Genomic DNA, 27976 nt, shown 5'->3' on the forward strand with positions numbered 1-27976 from the left:
TCAGTGGTCTGCGGCTGTAGCGTTTTTAATGAGTTTGCTGTTAGCTTTTGTTCGAGGGAATCAAACCAGCCACCAGGTAGCCGCTAACACCGTAATACCTGGACATTAAGCGACACACAGCCGCAGATAAAGGTAAAGTCCGGGACGCAGCCGAGCGCGGTGAGTCGATTTTACGCAGAAAACGAGCAGTAGACAGCGTAAAAATACTGCCGAGCTAGCATGCTAACGATGCACTACATGTGTTACTCTGGGGCTGGAAAATAGATTAGCACGTCTTAGTTGTTTACGAAAATCATTTTCAGGAGCTGAGGTGTTGCTGTAAAGGAATTACACTTTCCAAACGGGCTCATTTAGTAAGTAAATCCTCTGTTAGTATCTTTCAACATCTACTGGTGCTTACTGCTGATCAGCTCGAGGTTACATCTTATTTTCACCAGCTGGTATCATTCACTGATGTCTATTCAGGTTTGTTTTGTCGGTATTGTGTCGATGAAGCTACATTTCAATGGTGTCTGAAGTTAGAAAGGAAAACTATGTCTTATCTATGCGAATACTGCGCACGTTCCAGCTGTTATACCCGCTCCAGTGTAATCCACGAGTGTTTTGTAGTGTTTGGTTTACTGAAGGAGTTAACACAGTCCACCATGAAGTGTGTGTCGTTAACAAAACGGAGTTTTTAGGCTGATATTTGATGTGCCATGCAGCAGATTGATGCAGGTCCATATTTCTTCTTCTTGTTGCTTATGTGGGATGGATTCTTTATTTTCATGCTTTGCTTTAATTTGATGCACTACAGGGCAGATTCACACGTTTTTATCAGCAAAGTTCCAACGAAAGAATCACAACAATTTGGATGTCCCAGAGTTTGGAATCCAACATGTTATGGAACTGTGCACCCACTCCTCATATTTAAATAGCTTAGAAATATATAGTTTATTGGCTTTCATGGTATAACAATTCTTTCTGCTTTCATGCATTTTTAATCAGCAATGTAGATGCAACTCCCAAAAAAAGCTTCTACAAAGATCTAGAAATTAAGATTTTTAGGCAGAACATGCTCTGAAGTTGTGCAACTCCTGGCTGCAGGGCACTCATAACATTTAAGCATGTGAAGCACTTTTTCCTGTAGGTTGTGTCTGTTTATTTTTTGTCTTTTTCTTTTTCTAATTCATTCCACTTGCACTCTGTAATTTTGAGTGAAACTTTATGTGCTCTCAGTCGAAATCCCATCGGCTATGTTCATGCAGTGATGAATCATAACTCCCAGTTGGAGATCTTTAATTTTTTCCTTGTTTGGATGATTTTTTTTTTCAAACTGCCAGTGCTTTCTACGTTTTCATGCATTTTTTACCCTGTTGTCATGTTTCTCTGAGTTCAGCCAATTTATGATCTGTGAGGTGAAGAAGTGCAGATCCGTGAATGCTTTCATTGTACTCTTAAGTTGTCATAAAAGAACTGAAAAAAAAACAAAAAACAAAAACCTCACAATAGAATCAACTCTGGAGCTGCAAAACCTTCTCAGTGCTCGACACTCATCACATTTAACAAGTCATGCTCTTCAGTGGCTGTGGAGTACTTTATCCTTCAGATTTTATTCATATTTTAGCCTTTATCTCGTCTCAAAATTTGTTCCACTTTCAAAATACAGTGTGTACTGTTTGAATTAAACCCACTCCAATTCCTTTTGACTGTTTTCATGAGGGGATGAATCATAACCTCCAGTGTTTCTCTCAAGTGGATAACACTGTTCTAGAGTTTGTCTGAGCGATGGGTTTTTGTCAAACTTGCCTTAAGGTTTCACATGTTTTTGTTGTGTATTTTGGCTGTTGTGTGTGTGTTTTTTTTTTTTTTTTTTCCAACCACATCAGTAGCTGCAATCCACAAATGAAGCGTGGAGACCTGAAATCCTAAAAGCAGAAGACAATAAATCCTGAAGCTGTGTGACGACTCACTGCAGCATGCTCATCACATTTAGGCGCTGTGTTGGGTGTTTCGAGTGAAGATGCATTGTTTTTGTTTTTTTCGTGATCGAAAAGTTTAATGTTTTGCACAGCAACGTTTTGCAAACCATGTCTGTTTCTACAGAAATGCTGAAAATGATTCCGTTTTCATGTGGAGCCACTAGTGGGTGCTGCTGTTTGTTTTGTTAGAGAAAAATGCACTGAACGATAACGATGGTGATTACGCAGACTTTCGTATGGACAGATGAAGTTGGATTGCTGTTACTGCTCACTCTCAGTTCTAAAACCATCAAATCCCAGGAGCGTATTGACTGCAAGTCCTTAAATACTGATGCAACTTGATGCTACTGATCCTCCCCTGGAAGTTTCATGTTTATTGTAGTTTGCTGTTCATTTTCTGTCAGTTTGGCTGTTGCATGACGCACCGTGCGCCCCCTGAGTGAGACACTACAGAGCGAATTCATTCTCTTTTATCTGAAAAGTAACTGCAACTCACAAGAGAAGCATTACGACTTGAACATTCACAAAAGAATAGACCCAGAACCTGTGTAATGTTTTGCTGCAGGGCACGTATCACTTTTACTGACTGATGCAGTTAATCTTTTGAAGCAATGTGAAGAAATTTGTCCTGCAGGTTGACTTATAGTTCTCACATATTGTAACAGTTTATTCAGCACATTGTGTCAAAGCGAGCTCACATCCATCCCCATGAGCTGCACTCACAAGCTGATGAACGTCTCACCGATTGATCTCTTGTTTGGGGGATGGGTTTGCTTTCTAGCTACTGATCGTTCTTCCTGGAGCTTTCTTGCTATTTTTTGTGGTATGCTGTCATGTTGACACAAGTGGTCCCAGCCTGCCTTTTACAGCCCAGCCCCTAACCAGTGGGGACTATTTTTACTGCCCTGGGTCTCAAACCAGGAGTAGTTGGGAGCTGCATTGTCGTTTCATGCAGATCCCGCCCTGAGCCGGAACTAGTCATTGATCCCCCTCCTCTCTTCTCCTGTTGGGCTAGACCAAACAGAAGGCGTTTAATTATATTGTCCACACCCATATCATTTGCGTCGACTCATATCTGAAGTCTATATCTGCTGTATCATTACCACTAAGTTGGGGGAGACTTGTGACCACACACACACTCACACAACAAAACGTTGTGTGGGAATGGAATACCTGGAAACCCAGGAAACTGAAGCTGGCTTCATAATTTCAGTATATGATACTGACAAGGTAGACCAACATCCATTTGCCTAAAAACAAAAAAAAAGCGTTTTTGCAGCTTTGAGCATATTGTGTCCAGACTTGAAATGTAGAAACGGTGGAAGACCTTCAAGTCTTAGTCAGTTTTACTCCTAAGGTATAATGTTTTAGTGCAGCTGTTATATTGTCCTGCAAATTTAAAACGTGTCCCACTCCTGAAGCTTCTCCATCCTAACCAAAGCGATCATTATAAAATAGTTTGATGGATTAAATTACTCTTCAGTGGTTTGGAGACAGTTATTGTGTAGTTCGTCTTTGATGCTGAATTTCAACGTTTACATGCCAGTGAGTCACTTTTTTGTTTTTTTTCTGCTTCTTTCTTCACAGCAATCTGAACCAACTTGTAAAACAGCCGACAGGCGGTGTTCAAACATTTCTTACAAACACGTTGAAGGTGTTTGACATGCTTTCATCCAGCGATGGCAGCGTATGAATTCAGGGACACGGGCTCACAATAGACCCATGTCAATCCTGAGGATTATAGCTATACAGACACACACCTCTCGCAGCGGAGCTGTAAACCCTCCTCAGCAAACATGTTGCACACGTGCTCGGTGCGGGAATAAAGCTCTGCAGTCAGAGAGCAGCTGGTCTGGGTCATGGAGTGCATTACAGGAAGGCTTATCGGCAAAGTATAGCCTGAAATTGAGAATGAGGGGGGTGTTTGTGTTTTTGAAAATAAGACATCTTGTACTTTGTTGTTGTGCCTCCCGTTGTCATCTGTCCTGCAGGATGGGAGGGAGGATACGAGCTGGTTATCCTCCACAGCGGCACAATATCAGGTGTGATAATCTGGTGGAGTTCTGCGAGTACGATGACCACGAGTGCTCAAGTAGATAATGTTTATGAAGGAATGCCTTTGTGCTGTGAGATATGTTCTTCCAAGTAATGGTTCTGTTTTTCTTGCCCCTAGTTTACCTTAGCTATTAGTTTTTTTTTTTGTTTGTTTCTTTTGTTTCTTTGCACTTGAATAGCAGTGCATCAAAACATATTTTATCACAGGTCTGTCAGGATTTGGTGATATATAGCACAGTCCCATTGTCTTACTATCTCAACATATGTGTCGGTAAATATTTCAGGGATGATGTATGGTGGACCAAGGCTGGTCACATGGTAAAATGAGCAATGCAAGGATAATTCATTTACGTTAAGTCACTTTGTGTGAATGAATAAACTAGAACTGTGAAATTCCATCGGTATTCAGAAGAATTGCATGAGTTCGAAGAACGATCTTTATGAAATAATTGTTTCCTCTGGTTTTGACTCTCGGTCGACGCAAAGCTGAGGTCAGAAAACGGGTGTGTGTTTTGTTGGTGTGTATTTCATCGCTGGGCTGTCCGAGCCTCGGGCCAGAAGGAAATGATGGTGTACCTCCCCAGAACTGCCCTTTTGATGCAGTCCAGGTGGAGGCAGGAGGAGGTGTGTGTGTGTGTGTGTGTGTGTGTTTGGGAGTCATATATCTCACGTAGTTTTAGGTGAGACAGACCGCCTCGCTCTTTCTATTTTTGTTCCTGTGTATTGTATGTGCGCTGTAGGCTGGGATTGCAGGAACATTGTTCATTCTTTGTAATGCTGCAGCAGCTGGTCGAGCGTCGATTATGTGTCAAGTTGTCGCACTACATCTGTGATTGCCGTTTCTGTGTAGCCATGTCCACCTCGTAGTCTAGATAAAGGTTTATCTCGGCGTGCGTGCTCTATCTAGTTACAGGGTTCCTCCCTGTGCACGGTGCAAACAGGGAGTGTGTGGTTCATAACATATTGTTCATCTCTGCATGCACTCTTCCTTCCCTGTGGCACAGCAGAGGAAACACCCCCCTTTATGAAATCTACAAGACGGAATAAGTACGGAAACAAAGTCTGCGTAATGCTGTTTCCTTAAATGTAAACAGAGAACATAAACAGTGAAGTGTTTGTCAATCAAAAGCAGATCAGGACTATTTGATAGGAAACGCAGTGATTTTAGAGCAGACATCCAACAGAGCAGATATTTTCATATCTGCATTGCATGTGTGGGCAGAGATACTGTATTCTTATTGCAGTGCAATATTGACCATCCAATCATCTTATCTTGTAGCCCAGATCCTGGAGGAAGTAGCTCGCACAATAAATATAACAGCACGGTCACACCTTCCTTCATCCAGCTGGAGGTGGAAAAATACCTCGGAAAGACATAAATAGCATTCGTATTCCTTTTTTTCCCATTGTTGGTCAACTGTCATCAGTGATTCAGCAATAGTGGTTTGAATAATTAATTACTGTAATGTCAGTAATATAAGAACCTGACGATCAAATGTTCTAAGGTGTAAAATGAACACAGTTGTAATTACTGAAGTTTAAGTTTCATAATCATCGCTTTTGCAGCAGAGCTGCTGTCTCTTTGTTCTTCTCAACATGGACCGTTTCCAAGCTGTAGCATCAGCGTTAATCGAGTAAGAAAGACGAGAAAAACGCTGTTTACTTCCTGGAGACGTCATTACATCACGGCTGCCCCCTGTCCAATCAGAATGCTTCGCAGACACCGGCGTGAGAGAGGATTTGATCCTTCGTTTTTCTCATGTAAACACGGAGCGCATGAACATAATTCCGAATTACTTAATTCAGAATGAACCAATTCCGAATTAAAAACGCCATGTAACCACACTCATTGGTGTTGGGCTCAAACTGAACTCTGGATTTCTAATGGGAGGTGTCATGTTTTACTGTATATTTTTGTAGTCTTTTAGTGTGTTGGCCTTCACACTGTTGCCATAAAATTGAGGTTGTTTTGCAGCTGCTGCTGTGAAACCGACACTCGGGTCCATATCTCGCAGTATTTCCTTACAAGGTCACAAAATCAATTTCTGTGGAAGTGATCGAATTAATGTCTGGCTGTAAAGGAAATCTTAGAAATGCTCAATTGCTGTTACACAGTAGTTTTTTGGAAGTGCTTTCAAGTTATTCTGTGTATTGCATTGCTCTTTTAATACTTACATGTAAATGTCAACATGCCTTGTTCCATTATATATTTATTTATTAACCCTTTAAGCTCGGGGCCATTTTCGCCTAAAAGTTCAACTAAAGACGTACCCAAAGTAAACTGAATGCTGTTCTTGAACTGTTTGGAGTACATGCATGGTTGGGGTCTCATTTGAAAGCTGACAACCTGTATTTTCACCCAGTGCAGTCAGAATTACTCTAGGTGCTACTGCCACAGATTTATTTATGTTGCAGCACACTGAATTAGGATGAATTTCATTCTCGCCTGAATTTTTTCCCTCTTAAAACACCTGGAAATAAGTCTGGAAGCACTGTGCGAGCTTGAAAACACAATTTTGCTAAAGCCTGGCGTCTTACATAGTTCAGGTCAAAATGTCAGAGCAGTACTACAAGAAATGAGTGTTTCACACATGTATTTGTACTGCTATGCCCCGGCGGGGTCAATTTTGGACATCCTCTGTATACCCCCTGGATGCCCTCTGTACAATGGTATATGTTGGTTTTTGGCCCGTTTTTACATTATTTTCACTCCAAAAACTCATAAAGTACTCAAAAAATCACTTCAGATAGGCTTCAGTGTGGGATAAGGCACTCAGATTGAGAGGAGCAGGGACAGACAGCAGGTGCATCCCTCAGCAGACATCTGAGAAGTCACAAAACCGCGCTAGCGGGCCAGCCAGCCATTCAGCAAGCTCATTGGCTACCAGCCCTGTCAGTCAAACGTTTCTACCGACGTGATTGGCTCAGAATACGTTGATTACGAGTGATGACGACCGATGACGTAGTCCATCAGTTTCGGCAGCGGTTGGCTGGTTAGCCATCGGAGGGCGGGATGAGTCACTTGATTGGTTGAAATATGACGAATAAGCAACGGAAACCGATCAGTCGCCATATTGGATATCCTCAGAGTGAGGGAGAGACGTCTGGATGTTTTTATCTGATAAAAAAATGGATTATTATCGGACGCGCACGCGGAGAGACGCGCCGCGTGCACGCGCGGTGGCGCGTCTAATTCTGGATTATTTGCTTATTTCAAGACATGTTTTGGACAAAAGGCTATACTTTCTAGCTTTGCCTGGATGCATACGCTTGTACTGTGGCAGTTTTTGCTGGATTATCTGGATTATGGATCGTCTGTGATCAGTTATGAGCCTCCAAAGGTGAGTTGCGCTGTTTACTTAATTTGCTGTATGTTGGACAAATGTGTTTATATTACCCGCTGTGGTAATCACATCTGAAAGTGGTTTATACCAGCGGATTCATGAGAATGTCAGCTTTCTAACGGTACATAGTACGTCTGTGGAATATGCAAAATAATTAATAAATGATCGGGAGAAGTTGACCGGCCCGCCGGCGGGCCGGTCTGAGCTTAAAGGGTTAATTTTTCTTTTTTTACAGATTAAAAGGAAAAAAGGATTGCAGAGAAGCTCCAGAACGACTCGAGCATCTGTCCCTGCAATCACCGGCGTTCTTCCCAGCCATCCACTGCTCCTGATCGCTGCCTGATCCCTCCAGTTTTCAACATGGCGTCCATGCTCCGACTCCGGCGGCACCACTGAACCACCACCCTGGACCTCCACCATGGAGAGGAAACGCAGAAAGAAATTAATCTAGCCGCTCGGGCCATTTGCATTATGGACTCATTTTTCGAGCTGTGGACCTGAAATGCTCTGTCCCAACCCCTGACCCCCCCAACCCCCACCCCCTCCCTTGCCCGGCCAGCCAAGGCTTTCTTTGAGCTGCTGCCACACTTCCTGCTCGGACAGTTGCTGCTTTGCACAGTTTAAAGACTGAAAATGCTGCTGCTCTCCGTGTGGGCGTCCACGCTGCTGGGCCTGCTGGCAGGCTTCCTGCCTGCAGTGGGGATGGAGCCACAGGGAGGGGCCAGCGCCGAGCCCCTCCCCTCGCCGTCTGGCTCCAACTGCTCCCAGTTAACCCTCAAACTGGAGTTCTCCTCTGAGGTGGTGGAACATGGTAAGATTGTTTTAACAGTGGTTGTTGGTGTCCCTTTTTATGTCGAATTAGACACTTTCATCCCCCTTCCAGTAATTAAAGTTTGTCTGCAGTTATAAAAGATATTTATCCTTCAAAATCAACATCAAGCAGATATTTATACACAAACTGTAGTTTGAATAGAAATGATTTATTAATCCCAGGAGGAAACTTTTGTAAAATCTCCACACAGAAAACCATTAAGAATAAATAGAAGTTTAAAGTTACAAAGTAATAATGAATGTTAATATACACAGGGCTAAGCAGAAAAACACCATTTCCAGTGAGAACTGCTGATATTTTGTCACTTTTTTTTGATACAGCAAAATGAAACACCTTGTTTTTAAGATGACTAAATAAATTAGCATAAAACAGACCTCTAACACGAGCAGAGACTGACTTTCCAGTAAGCTACAGGCTTATGAGTGGATGTAGGATTTGTAAATCGAATCCAGGCAATCCATTGTAGCTCAGAGGGAAAAGTTGGGAACCACTGAGCTCTGAAAGCCAGACATTGCCCAGTCTTCTTCTTATGTTCTACCTGTAGACATAACTCTTTAACGGGTGTCATTTCTGGGTGTTGGAGTGAATTAGTGTGAAAACGCATAAAGTATCTAGAGGTTTGTTTTTCCCACTGCTATATGACTCATTTACTGTTAATCTTCATCACCGTTCAGTTTGAAATGACAGCTTTTATAAATGCCAATATTGAATAATTTCCCCCTCAAAAATCCAAACGTCATTTTTGTTTCCACACAAGCGCAGCTTCACTGCTCGCAGCCCGAAGCTACTCAACTATACAGACGGCAGCATCAGAACATTAAAGTTTTTAACACTCGCTTCTTCATTGCGCCCATTGAGACGGTCATGGAGAAGGTTAGGTTGTATCTGGAGAGTTGGCCTCGCCTTGAAATGCAGTTATGCGTCAAGAACAGAAGCGTAACTTTCATCATAAATGGTGTTCTATTTTGTATTGCAAATGTAGCGGTTTCCTTTTTTTGTTTTGGTTTTGCACCGGTTGATATTCGGGAAGTGTCCTCATATCACTCTGGCACAGATTTCTCCACGATGCAGACAATACCAGACCTGTTTGTCCGGTTTGGAAAACTAATCAATAACGAGACATATTTGCTTTGCCAGACATTTGTCATAGAATGAAAGTGTCTTGATTACTGCACAGACTTTGTACTTTATGACTTTTGAGACAGGACCTGTTCCTTGAAGCCGTCTGTCCTCTGTCTCTTTGCAGAGTACATCGTAGCGTTTACAGGGTATTTCTCAGCCAAAGCTCGCAGCCTGTACATAAGCAGCGCCCTGCGGAGCTCCGGGGAAGATGACGACGACGACGGCGGCGGCGGCGCGGCGCTGGAGTGGCACATCGTTCCCAGAGAAAACCCTGCGTCCGACTTCCCCAGCGACTTCGAGCTGGTCCACATCCGCCAAGCTTCGCCCAGCAGCCTGCTGACCTTAGAGGACCACCCGTACATCAAGAGGGTGACGCCGCAGCGCAAAGTGTTTCGCTCGCTCAAGTACATTCCCTGTGAGTCTGACAATACGGAGTTATTGTGCGGGGAAATAACGATCACAGTGTTTCCTTGTTTGGCAGAGCTCCCCAAGAAATGTAAAACTCTTGAGAAGATACAGGACGCCGCTCACAGACGGCGTCTTTGTTCGGGGTGGGGGTGGGGGGACGTTTGTGGTGTAGAAGCGGATTGTATGTCTTAATGTGAGGCGCAGGCCAGCTCGGGGGTGTTGATGCAGGTTGGCGTGAGTTTGTGTGGCGTTGAAGGAAGGGAGGAAGGACAGAGAGCGTCTGTTTGCTCGCCCAGTAGGTGAGTGTGGGGGGCCACACCCTGCGCCTGGCACTGGATGAAAGACTTCAGTGTCCCCCCAGCATGTGCACTGTGGAGCCTGCTGCCTCTACATGCCTCTTCTATTTGTTTGTTTTTTAAAGGCAATAGATTCAACCCAGTGAGACTTTGTATGGGCCGATTTGGCCTGCACTCCATCCTCACAATGAGAATATTCCCGGTTCGAGTCCGGGTTTAGAGGCCCTTTTGTGTGGAGTTTACTTGTTCTCTGTGCTGGCGGAGTCCAAAAACATGTGTTTCAGGTAATTAGATCCTCTAAATTGGCTGTAATTTGTGTAGTGTAGTGTTAGCTCTGTGATATCCAGGGTGTTCACCTGCCTCGCTCTAGCCTCCGTTTGGAAAATAGCATGGGAAACTGTTGGATTGATGGGACTCTAGATACTAACGTACAAAACTTTCATTTTCCATAGTTTCAAGCAGGGATTTCTTAACATTTTTCCCAGTACAAAGTGGCCTGGGGCCCATTTAAATAAATACACCTAATAAAAACCTTTTCATTCCAAGTGATCCTGGTCTTGGTTTGATTAGTTTTCAATAACTAGATCAAGTCCACTTGCAGTTTAACAAGTTGAAACCTTGTAAAATAAATATGATACACTGGGAAAAGATTGATAAAACATGCAGAACACACAGAGGACCAGAGTTAGGAAGCCTTGACATGCAACAACACAAAAAAGAAGAGCAGTTACAACATATCGAGTTGATCCAAGAACAGATATTAAGGCTCAAGTCAGTTTTATTTGGAAAAAAAAAAAATCTGGATCAATAATAATCGTACCAGCAGGATCTGACATCAAATCCAAGCGGCAAAGAAGGACCTAAGACACAGACATGTCATCTATCTTGACCAAGCTATTGCCTTTGGATCAACTCTCTATAACCTCCTACTGGAGTCCTTCAACTTCTTCTATGTTCCATCATCCATCAAAACCTGCAACTGTCTTTGCATCATGTGTGGAGATCATGGGTCTGTGCACCTTCCAGTATGCTTGATTTTCATTTTGATTTGGGAAACTAAAAAACGGAGAATGAGCCTTTATCTGACTTCCTATTATGTGTTTAATTTTTAACTAAAGTTAGGAGCTAAAATCCGACCATAATTCATGAACTCAGGCTTGCTGGCGCTCTTCATCTTTCACCGTCTACTCTGACGTTTCAATCTAAGTCATTTAAGATGTAAAAATGGTCAAACGATGTGCCTGTGCTCATTCAACAGCGATATGAGTTAACCTGAAAACACTAAATAAATCTGCACAGCGTCTTTTTCAGTTTGAATTTGTTTGCTAGTTTAGCATTGGCCATAGTTTCTTTTTTCCTATTGGCCTTGGAACGCTGCTTCAACATGAAGGGCTCCAGTCAGAGAAGTAGACTATGAGAGTTGTACGTGAGCTGAAGGGACAGAAAGGCTTATGATGGAAATGTGATCAAAAAAAGCAACACGTTATGGTTTGACTTAATCACGATTAACGCATTAACACTGACGGCCCTTTTTTAAACACGTTTCCATAACTTCAGCTGAACGTTGACTTCTTCAGCTCCTGCTTATTGGAGTGTGTTCAACCGCTGAACGATGAGTCGGGGTCACTGCCACCAAGTGGTGGGAAGCTGCATTGCGGTTCATAAGTGCAGGACTGAAGGTTTTTTGCGGCCGCCCATGCTTCTCAGCCTGATTAATGACTCTAAATTCCCGTAAGCGTGTGATTATGTTTGACCTGCGATGGACTTTTGAGCCGTTCGGTATGTACACTCACTGTCGACTGGAATAGCTGCGATTTCTTTACTCAAATGAAGCTGCTGTAGGAGATGGAGAGACTGCTGCACTGCCAGGCTCCCAATGAAAGAGTCAAATATTTGACATCCAGTCATTATAACCATTAAACTTTCAGGAGTCGTCCTTGTTCACCGTTTGAATTATACTTAGAATAGAAGATAATGTGAAGAACCTTCAAAGTCATTTTCCACCTTTTCACACTTAATAATAGATTAACTTGGAAGCTTCATTGGAACTTAAAACATTTCAAGGACGTGCGTGACTCATTATTTCATCTTTTTAGAACCTAATATGTATTTTCAGAGACTCCATAGCAGATTTCATATTAGTTTCAGCCCTCTCTGGGGTTTTTTCTTTATTATGTGTGATTGAGCGACTCCCTCTTACAGGTGGCTTCGGCCAGATCTTTTCAATAAAGCAATTGCAAAAATAATCACAGCAAGACTATCAGTCATCCAGGCCATGCCATGTCTCATTTTATGAAGGTAAGAGTGTTGCACACACAGAAAGAGAGACCATTTCAACTGAACACAGAAAGATCAAGCCTGGACATGAACCAGGGCTTTGTGGCACTAGAAGTAACCACAACGTTATTGTTGATTAATCTGTTGCATCAAGAGTTTTATTACATATTAAAACAGAGAGAAGGTTTTGAATTCTGTTAAAAAAAAAACTACTTTTATACCACGTTACAAACTGTAGGGTTTAAACTTTTGTGTATTGAATGTTTGTAATGATGTAAAAATCCCTAAATCATCCTGAACTGAATCCCTGAGTCAGTGTTGACTGTGTTTGTGATGCAGGAGCCGCTGTGACTCGGTGAGTCATTAGAAGAGAAGATAAAAACCACGACTCGAGCAGAAAAGCCCTGCAGGCGTCTCTCCTCTCACTTGGTGATCACTCGTTCTGTCCAAGTGAGAAAATTGGTTTAAATTAGAAGGCTGCGATCAGCCTCGCAGCAGAGCTAATAGATGCGGGGAGGAGCAGAAGCGGAGGACAGATGTGAAGAAGTCACTCGCAACGAGGGGATCGGCGCGTGATGAATGTGATTAGGTTAACAAGAAGATTACGCCGTCTGCAGGAGGAGCCGCAGTAATGAAAAGCCGACTCTGCTGACTTATCTGTAATGAAAGTAAGTGTTTATTAAAGCGTTGCCTCTCTCTCTCTCTCTCGCTCTGCAGCGCCTGAACCTGCTGCGCCCTGCAACGCCACCCGCGGCACCCAGAAGTGGCAGTCGTGGCAGTCGTCCCGCCCCTTCAGACGCACCAGCCTGTCGCTCGGCTCGGGGTTCTGGCACGCCACCGGGCGCCACTCCAGCAGGCGTCTGCTGCGCGCCATTCCCCGCCACGTCGCTCAGATCCTGCAGGCAGACGTTCTCTGGCAGATGGGACACACTGGTGAGACGGAGGCATCGGGAAATGCAGTGGGCGCCTTCCCACCATGCACTGCTCTGCACTGGCAGGCAGTCTACTTCAAATTCTTCCTCAAGGATACACACCAAGCACTCACGTGCACGAAAAGCAGTGTAATAGATGCAAAATTAGTAATCATGAACTCAGATTGTGTGAAGATTGAGTCTGTGTCAAACAGGAAGCAACTTTTTCAGATTGTTTTCTTTTACAACCTGAAGAAAGTTATTGATAGACACATAAACTAACTTTTTTGGTGCAAAAAAATAAATCAAATCAAATCAAAAAATAAATGGGAACAAAACTTAAAGGTGAGCCAAAACAAACTAGTAAAAACACTTATTTAAAGCCCAATAAACCAACTTTATCCTCTGAAGGGAAATAAACATTTGCGAACTTACCCCTTTAAGTCAGCGTTTAGCTGATGAAAACTACATGTGGAATTTCAAAATACTCCGAGTCTCCTGTGTTGTCACAACTTTCTGTTTTAACATACCGTCACACATTACTGGTTAAAAGCAGCTGTCAAGGAGATTTTCATGGGATTAAGTTAATAAAGTTAACAAGGGGTTACAAAGTCCTCTTCATTTTAAGGGGTATAACATTTGTTTCTGTTTTGTAATTTAATTTATATCAAAAACTACTGATTTCAAGAATTTACATTAAGTGTATCATTTATTGAAACATATTTTTTCAACCATTATTTAAAACTTAAGTACACATTAGCCAGGATAAGTATTGTGTAAGTGTTGTGAGGATATGGGCTGATCTTGTCTCCCAATATACACAAAAGTCAGTATGCAAAGTAAGCAAAGAATAAATGGTGGAACGTCAAGCTAATGCGAAGACTGATCTGTCTGAAAGAATAGAGAGAGAAAAAAGAGTGTACTAAGAGCTACATAGAATTTGGCTTCATTGAAGCAACAGACACAGTTATATCCGAATGTGCATTTTATGATGAGAACAAGCGGCGAATGAAAGTTTGAATCTGTGGAATTATCAAATGGAAGTATATAACTGAATATGTGTATTGTACCCCGTGTGTGTGTGTGTGTGTGCAGGTTCTGGTGTGAAGGTGGCTGTGTTCGACACAGGCCTCAGTGAGAAACACCCACATTTCAAGAACGTGAAGGAAAGAACCAACTGGACTAATGAGAAGACACTAGATGATGGTGAGAAGGAAACAAAAAACATTCTTGTGTGTCTGTGTGTGTCTGTGCACGGACATCTTCTGAACAGCTTGTTACACTTTATGTACTCAGTAAATAATTTATAGCTGATGTAACTTAATCAGCGGCTGCTTTTGTGTTCTGTATTTCATGCGTAGAGGAGCTAGGAACCACCCGAGGACGACGGAGGAGTTTGAAGCAGCTGGATTTATGTTTTTGTTTACTGAACAGATTAAGAAGGAATGGCTGATATTATCCTCCGCTCGTCCTGTTTTTCAGGCTTGGGCCACGGTACATTTGTAGCAGGAGTGATTGCCAGCATGAGGGAGTGTCAGGGCTTCGCTCCCGACTCGGAGCTGCACATCTTCAGAGTGTTCACCAACAACCAGGTGCTTACTTGCCCCATAAACCTGCGACTTTTTAATGAAGCACATCAAAAACAAGCTGTCTTCTTTTCAGACGCCCATTAAAGAAGTGCTGTTAAAACGGTCTGTGGCTTGTGTTTGCCCCTTCCCCCTCTCCCAGGTTTCGTACACCTCATGGTTCCTGGATGCATTTAACTACGCCATCCTAAAGAAGATCGACGTACTCAACCTCAGCATCGGAGGACCTGACTTCATGGACCACCCTTTTGTTGATAAGGTGACACACTCTTCCTGGTTATTACCCAGAAACCCTTCACTTTATCACTCAGACGAAGGCTGCTGATGATTGAGCAGGTAGATCACGGCTGTAAGTAGATGTTCACATGCTCGTTTGAACATGAAAATGGCTCTCTGACCACTTTCCTCCGCTGTGTGACACGTCCTTCACAAAGCGTTAATGAGGTGGAGAATTAGCAGGTCAGTTGTCGGCAGTGACGGTTCATGGCAGCGCTTAAGCGTGCTCACTGTGCTCGCCAAGCAGCACAAAGCAGCAGCATCCTGCCTGCCATCGCTGATGTGGAGTATAAAAAAAATAAAAAAATTAAAAAAAATCAGCCTTGGTTCGTACAAATTGTCAGCCCCGAAGCCTTTTTGTCCCGAGACAGGCTGTATTAGGAGCCATGTATTCCGTCACAGATTGGCTTATTCTCAAAATTAAACTCTGCTGTGTGAAGGGAGCAGAAAGGTAAACCATTGTTGGAAGATTTATTGTCCCTGAAATCTTTCTGGCAAAGGACTGGAGTCCATCAATTCTCCTGCACATCCATCTGGATGTGACCTTTATAAAACATGATCTCAGAAGCCACTTATTTGAATGCTGAATGGATTTCATATATGAACAGTATTCTATGCATTTGGCAGTTTTAAAGTGGTGATGGGTAATCAGGGTGATTCCTGCAACTGTTGTTTATAATTTGTGATCTTACATGGTAGCGTGAGAGGGGATTGCAGCAACAAGACAATACTGTATAGATTTCCATTAAACTACTCTCCACACTTTGTCTACTTCCATATCAAGCTATTTTCCTGCACATGATGGTGAAAAACTTGATTGTTGCTTTGAAATTAATCATAAAGATTGTCTGCACCGATTCCCTGCTCAATTACATCTTGGAGTCTTACTGTCATCCACAAGTCTATAAAATCCACATTGCTCAGTTTAGCAGATAAAAAAGCTTCTAACAACAGTGCTGCGGAGACTCCACACAGTTTTATTCATCAATCCACACACTGCTGCACACCAATAGGCTGCTGTGTGAGGCGCTCGCATACCATTGTGAGCAACATCAGATTTACTCTGATGCACGAACAAGCAGAACCAGGACTCCAACTTCTGATATTTGGAATACAGAACAACCTGCTCAACCGCCTGAGCCGCAGCTCATGGGTGTCATTTGGCTGGCGCTGCTCACATTGTTATATAATAATGTAGGTGGTTCGATTCCCCGTCATGAACTTTCTAACTTGTCAACTTTTATGTTTTTGTAAAGAAATTGAGGAATGTTACTGTAGACAGACAGCACGTTGAGACTTCCCCGTTGTTAGAATATGACGGCTTTAGATTCAGCCGCCCATCAGAAACATCAGTGTATATTATTCACATTAACTGGATTAATATTCTTCTGCGTGTGTGTGTTTTTTTTTTTTCACCTGACAGGTTTGGGAGCTGACGGCCAACAGAGTGATCATGGTTTCTGCTATCGGCAACGACGGGCCTCTGTATGGGTGTGTGGGCCTTTACATCTCCCAACTGTAGTGCTTTAATTCACAAGCTTCAAATCCGTACTGTTCTGATCGTATCACTTCTGTCATTTGTAAGGAAAACAAATTTTTTAGTCAAAGGTTTATAATCAAGTCAAAGAGGAGCAGAACCTTTAGTTTTTCCTAAACTTGACAAATTCAACAAGAAAACATCAGTCAAATGAAGGTAGTGATGAAACACAGTATGAATTAAAGGACATATGAAGGATTAATAATTTTTAGAGAAATAAAACACCAATAACATGCTTCACTCAAGAAAAATAAAACGATATAAATGTTAATGCAAAGCGCCCAGAAAGCCTCATCAAAACTGTGATCGGAGTCCAGCTGGCAGAAAAAATGTAAAGTTCAGCAGTTTAAACTAATTAAAGCCTGTCTTTATCTCAGCACCCTGAACAATCCTGCGGATCAGATGGACGTGATCGGCGTTGGAGGAATCGACTTTGAGGACAACATCGCCCGGTTTTCCTCCAGAGGAATGACCACATGGGTGAGTTGGAGTAAAGATAAACAAAACAATCCTGCAGACGTGCTGAACGTGTCTGTCAAAGGATAAGTCCTGGTTAAAGATAACCTCGGTGATACATATTTAAGTTATTTCTCTAACATGTTTTCAGCAACGTGAAACAAGGAGTTTTATCTGAGATCAGGAGTGTAAAGTTCCAGCTCATCCAGGCTTTTTGGTCTGTAAGACAGGCTGATCAGGTTCATTAGAGTTCATAGGTGGAGGGAATGCATGCATTTAAAAATGAGCTTTTTTTTTTTTTTTTTTTTTTTTTGAGCTTTTTGTTTCGGTGAAGAATTCAGAGTTAATTTGGATATAAACTCTTAGGAAGATCAAAATAAATGGATGTGCTGAAAAGGACAATAATTGACTATAAACAATGAGGGACGCATAAACCAGTCTTTAAGACCAGTTCAGATGAAGGCATTGATCCTTTGGCTTGAGATTTGTGTTTTATGTTTGCAGATGAAAATTTAGTTTACTAATAAAGATTTAAACGGGGAAAATAATTAGTTCAACATTCTTTTTTGTTGCTCCCAAGACACACTAATGGACAAATTATAAATCATCTGACAGAAGTGAAGCATTTTTCTAAATAAAACGATGCAGACTAACAGAAATTTAAATGTGCACTTTCAGAATAAACCTTTTTTTTCTCTCTCAGCCATTACTAATATATGTATCTTATACAGCAGAGTGACTTATGATTTTTCTCCCCTTTTTCTTTAACCTTTTTTGATGGTTGTGATTTATACAACTTATATTGCAGAAAATACGGTAACTAGTTGCCATCTGTGACGGTTAAAATGACTTCACTCTTTTTTTTAACAAGTTAACATGTGGACAGACCTCTAACCTGCAGATCTGCCCTCAGATCTCTGAGTTAGTCAACCCTAATGTAAGCCCCTTATCCCTCATCCACATCCTATCAGCCACTTACCACACACACACACACACACACACACACACACACACACACACACACACACACACACACAGTTCTGGTCCAGAGCAGACACTTGCTTTGGGATCTGATTAAGACTTACTGATCCCATCAGGTTCTCTGCTTCGTCTGTGACCGTCAGCCAGCTGTGAAGCCCAAACTTTCTCACAGTGACGCTTTCCCTCTTTCCTTTTCTTCCTTGGTGGTTCTGTTTTCTTTCATTTTCACATTTGTCGCCGTCACATTCACTCTGGCAGGACGCCGATGTTTGTACCAGCAGTGGAGCGTTGTGGGAGAGGCGCAGTGGCTGAAATGCGCCCGTTTGGCCAGAGTGTGACTTCATGGTGTAGGCGTAACGGCACAAAGTCAAACATGCGTTTAGCTGTATGAATCACAGCTATTTTGAATTTTGAATTATAGCTTTGTGCCTTTGTGTTTGGAATGCTGCTCTTGTTTGTGTGTGAGTGGATGACCGGCCGCAGCATCACATTTCATAGTTTGGGATGACTTCTCCAGGATGTTTGGAAGCTGCATAATAAAACCAAGACTAAAATAAACATAACTTGCTCGAAAGGCTGTTTTATTTTCTGCCGTGCCGCCGGCGTCTGCTCTGTGTGTCTCACATCGGGTCCCGTCTGTGCAGGAGCTGCCGGGCGGCTACGGCCGAGTGAAGCCCGACATCGTCACCTACGGCTCGGGGGTCCGCGGCTCGGGGATGAAGGAGGGGTGCCGCTCGCTGTCTGGCACCAGCGTGGCGTCTCCGGTGGTGGCGGGCGCCGTCACACTCCTGGCCAGGTGAGCCAGTAAGATACAGCTTATAAGACATGCCGACAGTGTTTATTCTCATCTGTAGCTTCACTAAACTGAAAGATGAAGCTGTGAAAAAGTCAAGCAAGTGATCTTTTTGAAAACTGTGATTCGTTTTTTTATGGTGTCCGGTGGGTAGAAACTTCGATTTGTTCATAGACACATAACAATCTGTTGTGTTCTTTCTGTTTCTTACTCTTTCTCTCCATGCCTCTTCATTACTCTGTCACTCCTTCCTTCTCTCTCCATCCCTTTCTTTCTCTCACTCTTCTTTTTTCGTCTCTCAGGACATTAGAGAATTGTGGTGGAAAATATTTTGCATTAATACTGTATTTTATTTGTAGTGTACTTTACATTCAGAAATATCAAAATGCATCCATATGCAAAAAAAAAAAAAAAAAAAAAACATCGACAAAGTGAAATGTGGAACACGACAAGGCCTCTCCAGTCTCGCGGCTCTCAGGTGGTCTGGCAGTGACCGTCGGTGAGAGAAAACATTGGATGACGCGACGTCTGTCCGCAGGGCGGACTCCTAATTCTCTGCTCAGAACCAAAGATGACTGCAATATTTACATCATCAAGCCGTCGTAAAAGTTTGAAATGTCAAGTGTGTGTGTGTGTGTCTGAAGTCGTCATTCCGCGGCAGAGCGGTCATGAAGCGTGTCACATGTTGCCCTGAGAGTCGGTGGAGACTGCTGGAGTCGTCTGAAACGCAGCGCGGAGCTCTCCAGTGAAGCCGCTCGCTGACCCGTGCAGGAGTTCGACTTCAGACGACACATGTTGCGTAATACTGAAGCATGATATGGTTTAATTACCTCCAGTTTTGTAATCCTACATGAGCAGGCAGTGAAATGTGTCCCTGACGAATGTTTGGTGTTGTATTCTCAGTCTGTCACTTTCCCGTCTCCTCCTGCTGAAACTGAGCCCGTGTGTTAGCTCACATTCCCGGGTTCAGCCGCACGCCGCCACCCGTTTGTCTTGGGATTCACACTCTCACACCCATCCCTCGTCTTCCCTCCGGCTGTGCTCAGAATGGGGAAAAAAAAAAAAGAAAAGAATAAAGTGATGTCTGCAGATAAGCTGATGCGCAGCGAGCTGAGCCTGTTCCGCTCTGCTCTGTCCTGCAGCACCGTGCTGAACCGGGAGCTGGTGAACCCGGCATCCATGAAGCAGGCGCTCATCGCCTCCGCCCGCAGGCTGCCCGGAGTCAACATGTTCGAGCAAGGCCACGGCAAACTGGACCTAATCAGAGCCTACCAGATCCTCAACAGCTACAGACCTCAGGCCAGGTAAGGGAAACACCAGCTCATATCCAGAGGAACTCTCGAGACGCAGCGAGTGTTTAAATGCTGTCACGGTCCTCATGTTATGAGTTCATTCATGACGTAACTCAGTAATAAAGATCATCCCAGTGGAGCCACTCCCTTTACTGATGGAGGGGAAAGATGGGCTTGACTGGAAGAAATAAAGTTCTTAGAGGGAACACAGAACTGGAAATTCATCGAATTATGACTGAAGGCTCCCAGTGAACCTCCACCAACAATTAGGCTCAAATTATTCATGAGCACAGTTCGGAGCGGCTTTTTTCCTGCTCTAATAATTTAAGCAGCACATTTCAAGTAGCATCTCAGGATCTAGGGAAAAATGACTTGAAGTTTCGCTCATTTTGTTCCATTTCATTTATTTATGACAACATCACGTTTGCTAGTTTGGGAAAAGAAAGACGGAGTTGTTTTCATTCAGATCAAATTTCTCCTACTCATTTGAAACAGTTTAATATGCAAAGTGTGTTTGTAAAATGAGAGTGTAGCAGGCTAATGTGAATACATTGATCTTCTATACACTCGTTTTCCAAAATAGGCTATGCAGTTGCAGTGTTTTCTGCCTTCTCCACAGACACTGAGTTTAAGCATTTTCAAAAAGTTGCGTTTTCCTGTTTCCATGGAGATGGTTGTCTTGGTTTTATATAGTTGTAACCGGTCCTTGTCCCCTCTCAGTCTTTCTCCCAGCTACATCGACCTGACGGAGTGTCCCTACATGTGGCCTTATTGCTCTCAGCCCATCTACTACGGAGGGATGCCCACCATCGTCAACGTGACCATTCTCAACGGGATGGGCGTCACCGGCCGCATCGTCGACAAGGTGAGCAGACGAGATGACTCTGATAAAGAAAGAACAATCCTTCTGTTTCCTGAAGCTCGATGGCCGCCTTCAGACAGGCAGCTCGTGTAGCGAAGGACAAATGAAGGAGGTTTGATCCCTCCCTGGCCTGCTTCAAGCTAAAGGTCGCTGTGTCTCCCGCTCAGCCCATCTGGCAGCCGTACCTGCCCCAGAACGGCGACCACATCGACGTGGCCGTCTCCTACTCGCCGGTGCTGTGGCCCTGGGCCGGCTACCTGGCGGTGTCCATCTCCGTGGCCAAGAAAGCGGCGTCGTGGGAGGGGATCGCCCAGGGTCATGTGATGGTCACGGTGGCGTCGCCCGCGGAGAACGACGTGAGTCGGTGCAGCCGCAACGAACTTTCAGCTTTTTCCTGTTCTTTCCAAGAAACTTGTCACTCGGTTTACTAAGTATAAGATCATTTCTTGGCATTTGAATTATTTAGATGCAGATAAACCTCCTTAAACACACAATATTACATAATTTGAAGCACTTTTCTATGAATAATTTACATATTTCATTAATTACATTAATTACACATTTTAAATCCAGTCTAGTGTTCATTCAGGCGGTTCCATCTTCACCGTGTAACTGATCCATCTGTTGCCTTCCCCTCTTCCCCCCCCTGCAGTCGGAGGTGGGAGGCGAGCTGACCTCCACAGTCAAGCTCCCCATCAAGGTGAAGATCGTGCCGACCCCCCCGCGCAGTAAGAGGGTGCTGTGGGACCAGTACCACAACCTGCGCTACCCGCCGGGCTACTTCCCCCGGGACAACCTGCGCATGAAGAACGACCCTCTGGACTGGTGCGCGTGTTTCCTGTGCTCCACTCCTCCCGCTGAACTGTTCACCTTCAGCCCTCATTTTTTAATTGTTCCTCTTTTCAGGAACGGGGACCACATCCACACTAACTTCAGAGACATGTACCAGCATCTGAGGAGCATGGGATACTTTGTGGAGGTGCTGGGCGCTCCCATCACGTGCTTTGATGCCAGCCAGTACGGTACGAGCGCACGGCAACCCAGATTGACTCCAGGAAGTCGATGTAGCCCCCCGGCTCCCCTCCCCTCCCCATCCGAGCCCCGACTGCTTAACACTGGGAGGAAAATAACAACCTGATGGATTGTTTGCCTCCGTGTCCCTGCAGGCACGCTGCTGATGGTGGACAGCGAGGAGGAATATTTCCCCGAAGAGATCACCAAGCTGAGGAGAGACATCGACAACGGCCTCTCGCTGATTATCTTCAGCGATTGGTACAACACCTCGGTCATGAGGAAGGTCAAGTTCTACGACGAGAACACCAGGTATCCCCCCCCGCTCATCACAGAAACCCCGGGCCCGGGTGAAAGGCCACTGGAACCTATTTTCTGAGGGCTGCGGATGATTGATGGGGTCGTATGTAAACACAAAATGCTTCAGCAAATCTTCAAAATGGCTTTTTCTCAAGCGTGAATAGCTTGTATCTGGAGGCGCAAAATATATTTAACCTTCACAGTTAAGGATAACACAGCTCTGAAAGCTGGACATAGAATATTTTTATTTATCAACTGCAATCCAGAAGATTTTCATGAATTTTCTTTACCTTTTCTGCTTATTTGAGCTAGTTTAGAAAATGTTGCTTTTTGGGTGCTATTGATTCTTGTTGTTGTAATAACTTTTATGATACCTGCTTTAACCGTTTTTGTTATTTTAGCTGTTTAAGCCATTTTTATCTCTTTTGGACATTTGGCTGTTTTGGTCTTTTTTGCCTTTTTTTATCTCTTAGAAGCTAATGGCTAAATAATGTTGTTAACTGTTACAGCTGCTATAACAGTTGTACCTGCAAAAAAAAAAAAAAAAAAGTTTTAAATTAAAATTTCTATGGGCCTTAAGAGCCCTTTTGAAAAACAAAAATAAAAAATAGATGTTTATTCAGATATCGTGATTTCCAGGGAGCCACTGCACAGCTGCATGACAAGACTTTAGAAGTCTCAAACAACTCCTTCCTGTTTATGGACACTTTGACAAAATCTGAGTCAAACGTCAAACTGCAGAGTTTCTGAAACAGAAAGTAGTATTTTATTAAAACATTGCTTCGACCTTCTATTCATCAAACTGTATATTTACTGTACGCTGCATTGGAATGAATTCTGCCGCCGTTCTGGTAGATCAGGAGCCAGCGCTGGTCGGTGATGTAAATGAGAAGTGATTGAGCCACATTAACATTTCCTGCAGTTCATACAGCTGCTGATCAGAATGTTAGCCGATTCCTACTCTGTAATGCCGACAGCCTCTGCCCATTAAACACATTCACAGTAATTGTGATTAGGATTAGTGGGTGAAAACTATACAGTTTGTACCGTGTATTAGTCTATAAATTGAATACGTAGCGCACATTTATCACAAATCAGTCAAGTTCCTTCTATTTTTCTCAAATATTTCCTTCACAGCACTCTGTAATTTTGGAATTCAGCCCAGCGAAGAGCTCAGCACCCTGAGGAGGAATCAATAAGTAATGCAGAGTGGTTTTAGATTAAGTTTCCTCTTCGTGGAATAAGTTGAAGGAGCTCAGTAGGAATGTGTCGCTGTGCAGCAATGTGCTCTCGTCTATTTTTTTTTTTTTTCTATTGAAAAAGCTCCGTGTCTAAATGATCCACGTGACACGAGCGTTATCTCAGCGCTGCTTTCAGCAGGCAGAGTCCACATCGAAGTGCATCGAGCCGTCACGAACGCTTTCTGTCTGCAGCGTATTAGACTTTATTAACGCAGCCTCGACCCGTAATGAATCCCATACATCACGACTTTGAGGAATGAAAGCTCCTCGCGCAGAGATAACAATTACTCACCGCTCCATTCATATCCAACACAAGCTGTCGCACAGCATCCCGGCAGATTAAAAGTCTTAAACACAGTTAAATATAGTCTCTGCAGCTTAGAAATATTATGCTGAGTAATTCAGTTTTAATTGAATGGCGACAGTTGGGTTTGGAGAGTTTCTCATTTACACCCGAGACTGTGCTGAAAAACAAATTACCAATTCATTCCCCTTTGTTTTATGAATGCGCTGCAACTTTGGGGGGTTTAAAGTTGCCTACAGACAGGCGTGCATCAGATCAAACCTTATTTGTGTAGCATCTCTAAATGCAGGGCAGTACAATTCACAGGAGGATCAGCGAAGTGATTGAAGGCTCAGAACAAATCAAGACAGGAATGGAAAATAGCATCAAAATGTTTAACAACAGTGATTAAAAATGGAATAAAAGTCCTTTTTAGGAGATGAAATCTGATGTTTTACACTAATTAAAACTATGTAAAACACAGATGTTCAATTATGAATGAAAAAGTAAAAAAAAAAAAAAAAGAATTCTTTAGAGGTATTATATAAAAAAGCATTGCTAAAAAAATAGTTTCTCCAAATGTTAAGATCTGTTGTTTCCCATTGTTGTATTAGAATTATTTAAACAAAGAAAGAATGTGATAATATTATGACAAAGAAATCCTACAACAGATGTTCTACAGCAGATAAAACACAATTTTGTTAAATAATACATAAATAACCGTGACTTTGATTTCTTATTAAAAGTAAAATTTCTAATAAGATCAGACATTTTTTTCCACATTATTCTTTAGCTGGGAGTCATGTTTAAGAAACTTGACATCTTCATTAATCCCTGTGTTGTCTTTAGAGAGATGAACTGAACCGTTTGTGTTGGACTTGCAGGCAGTGGTGGATGCCGGACACAGGGGGCGCTAACGTCCCAGCTCTGAACGACCTGATCTCGGTGTGGGGGATGGCTTTCAGCGACGGCCTGTACGAGGGAGACTTCACGCTGGCCGATCACGACAGTGAGACACAGCAACATGCCTTCCTCTCCGTCATCACGACATTATTCTCCGTCTGTTTCCTGGAGAATGAAGGTGGCTCCTCTCTCTCTGCCTCCTCTCCTCTCTCAGTGTACTACGCCTCAGGCTGCAGCATCGCCCGCTTCCCAGAAGACGGAATAGTGATTGCAAAGAACCTGAAGGACCAAGGTACCTGCAGCTCTCTCTCTTTAAGTATTAAACAAACACCAAACACCGTGTCGCTCCGTGCTGGCTGGCTGCCAGGCATCGGCACATCGCTTCAGTCCAGATCTGACACTGCGGTGTGTGTGAGTGTGTGTGAGACCAGGGGGGTGTGAGCTGTCATGAATGAAGGTCTGGTTGAGGTGTGTGTTCGAATCAGTTGTTAGCAGTGAAGCCCATAGAGACAGAAACGCAGGGCCTCATCAGGAACTCTGCTCATTTGTAGGTATAGAAATGTTTCGGATTGGTTAAGTTTAGACAATTTATTTATAGTGATAAAACCATAATGTGTGTGTGTGTGTGTGTGTGTGTGTGTGCGTGCTTGACAGGTCTGGAGGTGTTAAAGCAGGAGACTGCGGTGGTGGAGGGAGTTCCCATCCTCGGACTGTACCAAACTCCGTCAGACGGGGGCGGTCGCATTGCTCTGTACGGAGACTCCAACTGTATAGACGACAGTCACAGACAGAAAGGTAGCGCCGTTGTCAGTTCTGATCGCCGTTCTGGCTTCTCTTATAATAACTTCGGTGTCATGTTTTGATTGTTCCAGTGTGAATATGATTTCCCTGACGTTTTGATCCCTGTTGTTTGCCAGACTGTTTTTGGCTGCTGGACGCTCTGCTCCAGTACACGTCCTACAGTATGACCCCTCCCAGCCTCAGCCACTCCCACAGCAGAGTGGCCCCGCCCACAGGAGCCGAGCGCCCACTGCCGCAGAGACTGGAAGGTAAAGAGGAAACCAGTGTTTTACCTCTGCGTCGTGCCGGACCGTGCTTTTTTTTTTTTTTTTTTTTTTTGCTTTGAGAAATTTCAGAGGGTTTTGTAAAAGGTGCATCAAATTTGAACATTTTCTTGCAAAAACCTATTTATTTTCAATTTGATCTCTTCTTTTTGTCCTTCATAGTGTTTTCTCTAGATCTAGATATAAAAAGTATGGAAGCAATACTATTACTGTCAGGTTCAGTCTGCAAACTAAAGGAAAAGTATCCCATCTGCACTGCATTCATAAAAAACCTTCATTACAACAATGTTACTAAAAGTTTCATGACTCAATTAAGATCCTGCTGCAGCCTGAATCTAACCTTGTTTTACAATTTTAGCCTGCTGGTGCTCATTATTTTGTATATGAGAAGTTTGTTGAAACAAAACGAGAGTTCCTGTCTGTTTCTCTACACAGATAAAGTGAGGTTAAGAAAAGTTGAAACGGTGAGAAGAACTGGAAATGTTGAGAAAATAAGGCTTCACCCGTCCATGTTTAGTGAAAGTTGACGTAATGCAGACAAAACTTTTCAGGTGTCGGTTGCGGAGATACTTGCAGCCATTAACACATTTTATTTGTGATTCATGAATCAGGTAATCACCTTTTTTTTTTTTTTTTTTTTTTTCAAAATGCAGGAATTCAGTCAAACTTACTAATGAGGCTGAAGGGGGAGCATCGACCTTCATTCCTTCAACATGATGTGAATATTCCTCCTTTTCCTCCAGGTAACCATCTCTACCGCTACTCCAAAGTTTTAGAGGCTCACCTGGGAGACCCTAAGCCCCGCCCCCTCCCCGCCTGCCCTCACCTGTCCTGGGCGAAACCGCAGCCCGTCAATGAGACGGCCCCCAGGTATTCATCATCCTTTTGTTTACCTCCTGCAGATTTTTTTTATTTCTGCTTATAAAAGTTCAGTTTTTCATTACTTGCGCTACATTCCCACACGTCTTGTTTTTTTTTTTTTTTTTAGCTAAAGGAGATCACAGTGTGTGTTTTGCTCGCTGCCGTTGCCGTGGTTTTCATCATTCGTGCCCTCAGTCAGAGAGCTGTTCTGAGGAAAAAGCCATGTGTCCCAGTAGGAGTGTGAAACACTCGGGCTCAGTGTTACTTTGAAGCCGTGGTTTTTGTTCTTTTTTCTAAAATTGCCGTCGGAGTGAATCGCTGCAAAATGGAGACAAACCTCAAACTAAGTGAAGCAGAACAGACGCTTCCATCCCGCTCTCCCTCATTTCCTGTCGTTTCTCTGTCTTTCTCCTCCTCGTCCTCCTCCCGGCGCTCAGTAACCTGTGGAAGCACCAGAAGCTTCTGTCCGTGGATCTGGACAAAGTGGCTCTGCCGAACGTGAGGGCGTACCGGCCCCAGGTCAGGCCTCTGTCGCCCGGGGAGAGTGGCGCCTGGGACATCCCCGGAGGTAACCCACGACCAACACCACGCTGGCCTGAGGAAATGAGGGTGATATCTGAGCTCCGCCTTCCTCTCCGCAGGGATAATGCCCGGCCGCTACAACCAAGAGGTGGGCCAGACCATCCCCGTCTTCGCCTTCCTGGGGGCGATGGTCGTCCTTTCCTTCTTCGTGGTCCAGCTCACCAAAGCCAAGAGCAAGCCCAAGCGCAGGAAGCCGCGCATCAAGCGGCCCATTTACCTCCAGCAGCAGACGTCGGCGTCGTCGGGGAAGAACCCCACGGTGTGACCGCCGCCCCGGACCGAGACCCCCGCTGGAGTCTGACGAACTGTTGGCGCAGACTGCCTCCAGGCTCCAGCGCTCGCCGGGCGTCTCGGGGAAAACGGTTCTTGTGCCTCTCGTCGTGGCTGTTTGTGTGTGTGTGTGTGTGTGTCCGTGGACCAATGAACAGTATTAGACAATGTTACACACATGAATTTGAAACACACACACGTCCCCTCACAGACAGACACGGTGTCTACATTTCGCTCGGTTTCTCTCTCCTTTGACCAAACTGTTTAATTATGAATGACATGTGTCTGACTTTTATATTTATTGAATTTGTTTGTACCCTAACACGCGTTCTCAGAAGGGCAAGGCGACGTCACCTCAACACACACACACAAAAAAAACCACAGTAACCATACATACACACACTCACACACACGTTCCAGGTTTTTGAAGTCCTGCCCATACCCGTTGGAAAAAGACTGACTGTCTTTTCAT

The 27976-nt window shown here is 43.7% G+C and overlaps 1 protein-coding gene across 2 annotated transcripts; it reads left to right on the plus strand.

The window, feature by feature from the left end:
• Positions 1–27882, plus strand: mbtps1 (membrane-bound transcription factor peptidase, site 1). 2 transcript variants are annotated; one of them, XM_030095918.1, is made up of 23 exons: positions 1–159; positions 7596–8171; positions 9439–9729; positions 13013–13228; positions 14302–14412; positions 14689–14798; positions 14935–15051; positions 16492–16559; positions 16983–17085; positions 18687–18838; positions 19978–20139; positions 20848–20992; positions 21157–21345; positions 21642–21814; positions 21896–22011; positions 22156–22312; positions 24709–24833; positions 24942–25019; positions 25382–25522; positions 25645–25776; positions 26535–26661; positions 27090–27220; positions 27294–27882. In XM_030095918.1, the coding sequence occupies exons 2-23, from the start codon at positions 7994–7996 to the stop codon at positions 27497–27499; spliced, it is 3228 nt and encodes a 1075-aa protein (XP_029951778.1). In that variant the 5' UTR covers positions 1–159; positions 7596–7993; the 3' UTR covers positions 27500–27882. The 2 variants fall into 2 exon arrangements, with proteins under 2 accessions (XP_029951778.1, XP_029951779.1); XM_030095919.1 differs by having other exon boundaries at positions 1–132.
• The last annotated feature ends 94 nt before the right edge of the window (positions 27883–27976 follow it).

This window comes from Salarias fasciatus, chromosome 7 (genome assembly GCF_902148845.1).
Source record: "Salarias fasciatus chromosome 7, fSalaFa1.1, whole genome shotgun sequence".
NCBI lineage: Eukaryota > Metazoa > Chordata > Actinopteri > Blenniiformes > Blenniidae > Salarias > Salarias fasciatus.

Bases quoted from the DNA above. Each gene is read 5' to 3' on its own strand.
- mbtps1 (XM_030095918.1), top strand. From the start codon at position 7,994: ATGCTGCTGCTCTCCGTGTGGGCGTCCACGCTGCTGGGCCTGCTGGCA. The intron at 9,730-13,012 runs GTGAGTCTGACA...CTCGCTCTGCAG, and splicing joins CTCGCTCAAGTACATTCCCT to CGCCTGAACCTGCTGCGCCC. The intron at 15,052-16,491 runs GTGACACACTCT...TTCACCTGACAG, and splicing joins ACCACCCTTTTGTTGATAAG to GTTTGGGAGCTGACGGCCAA.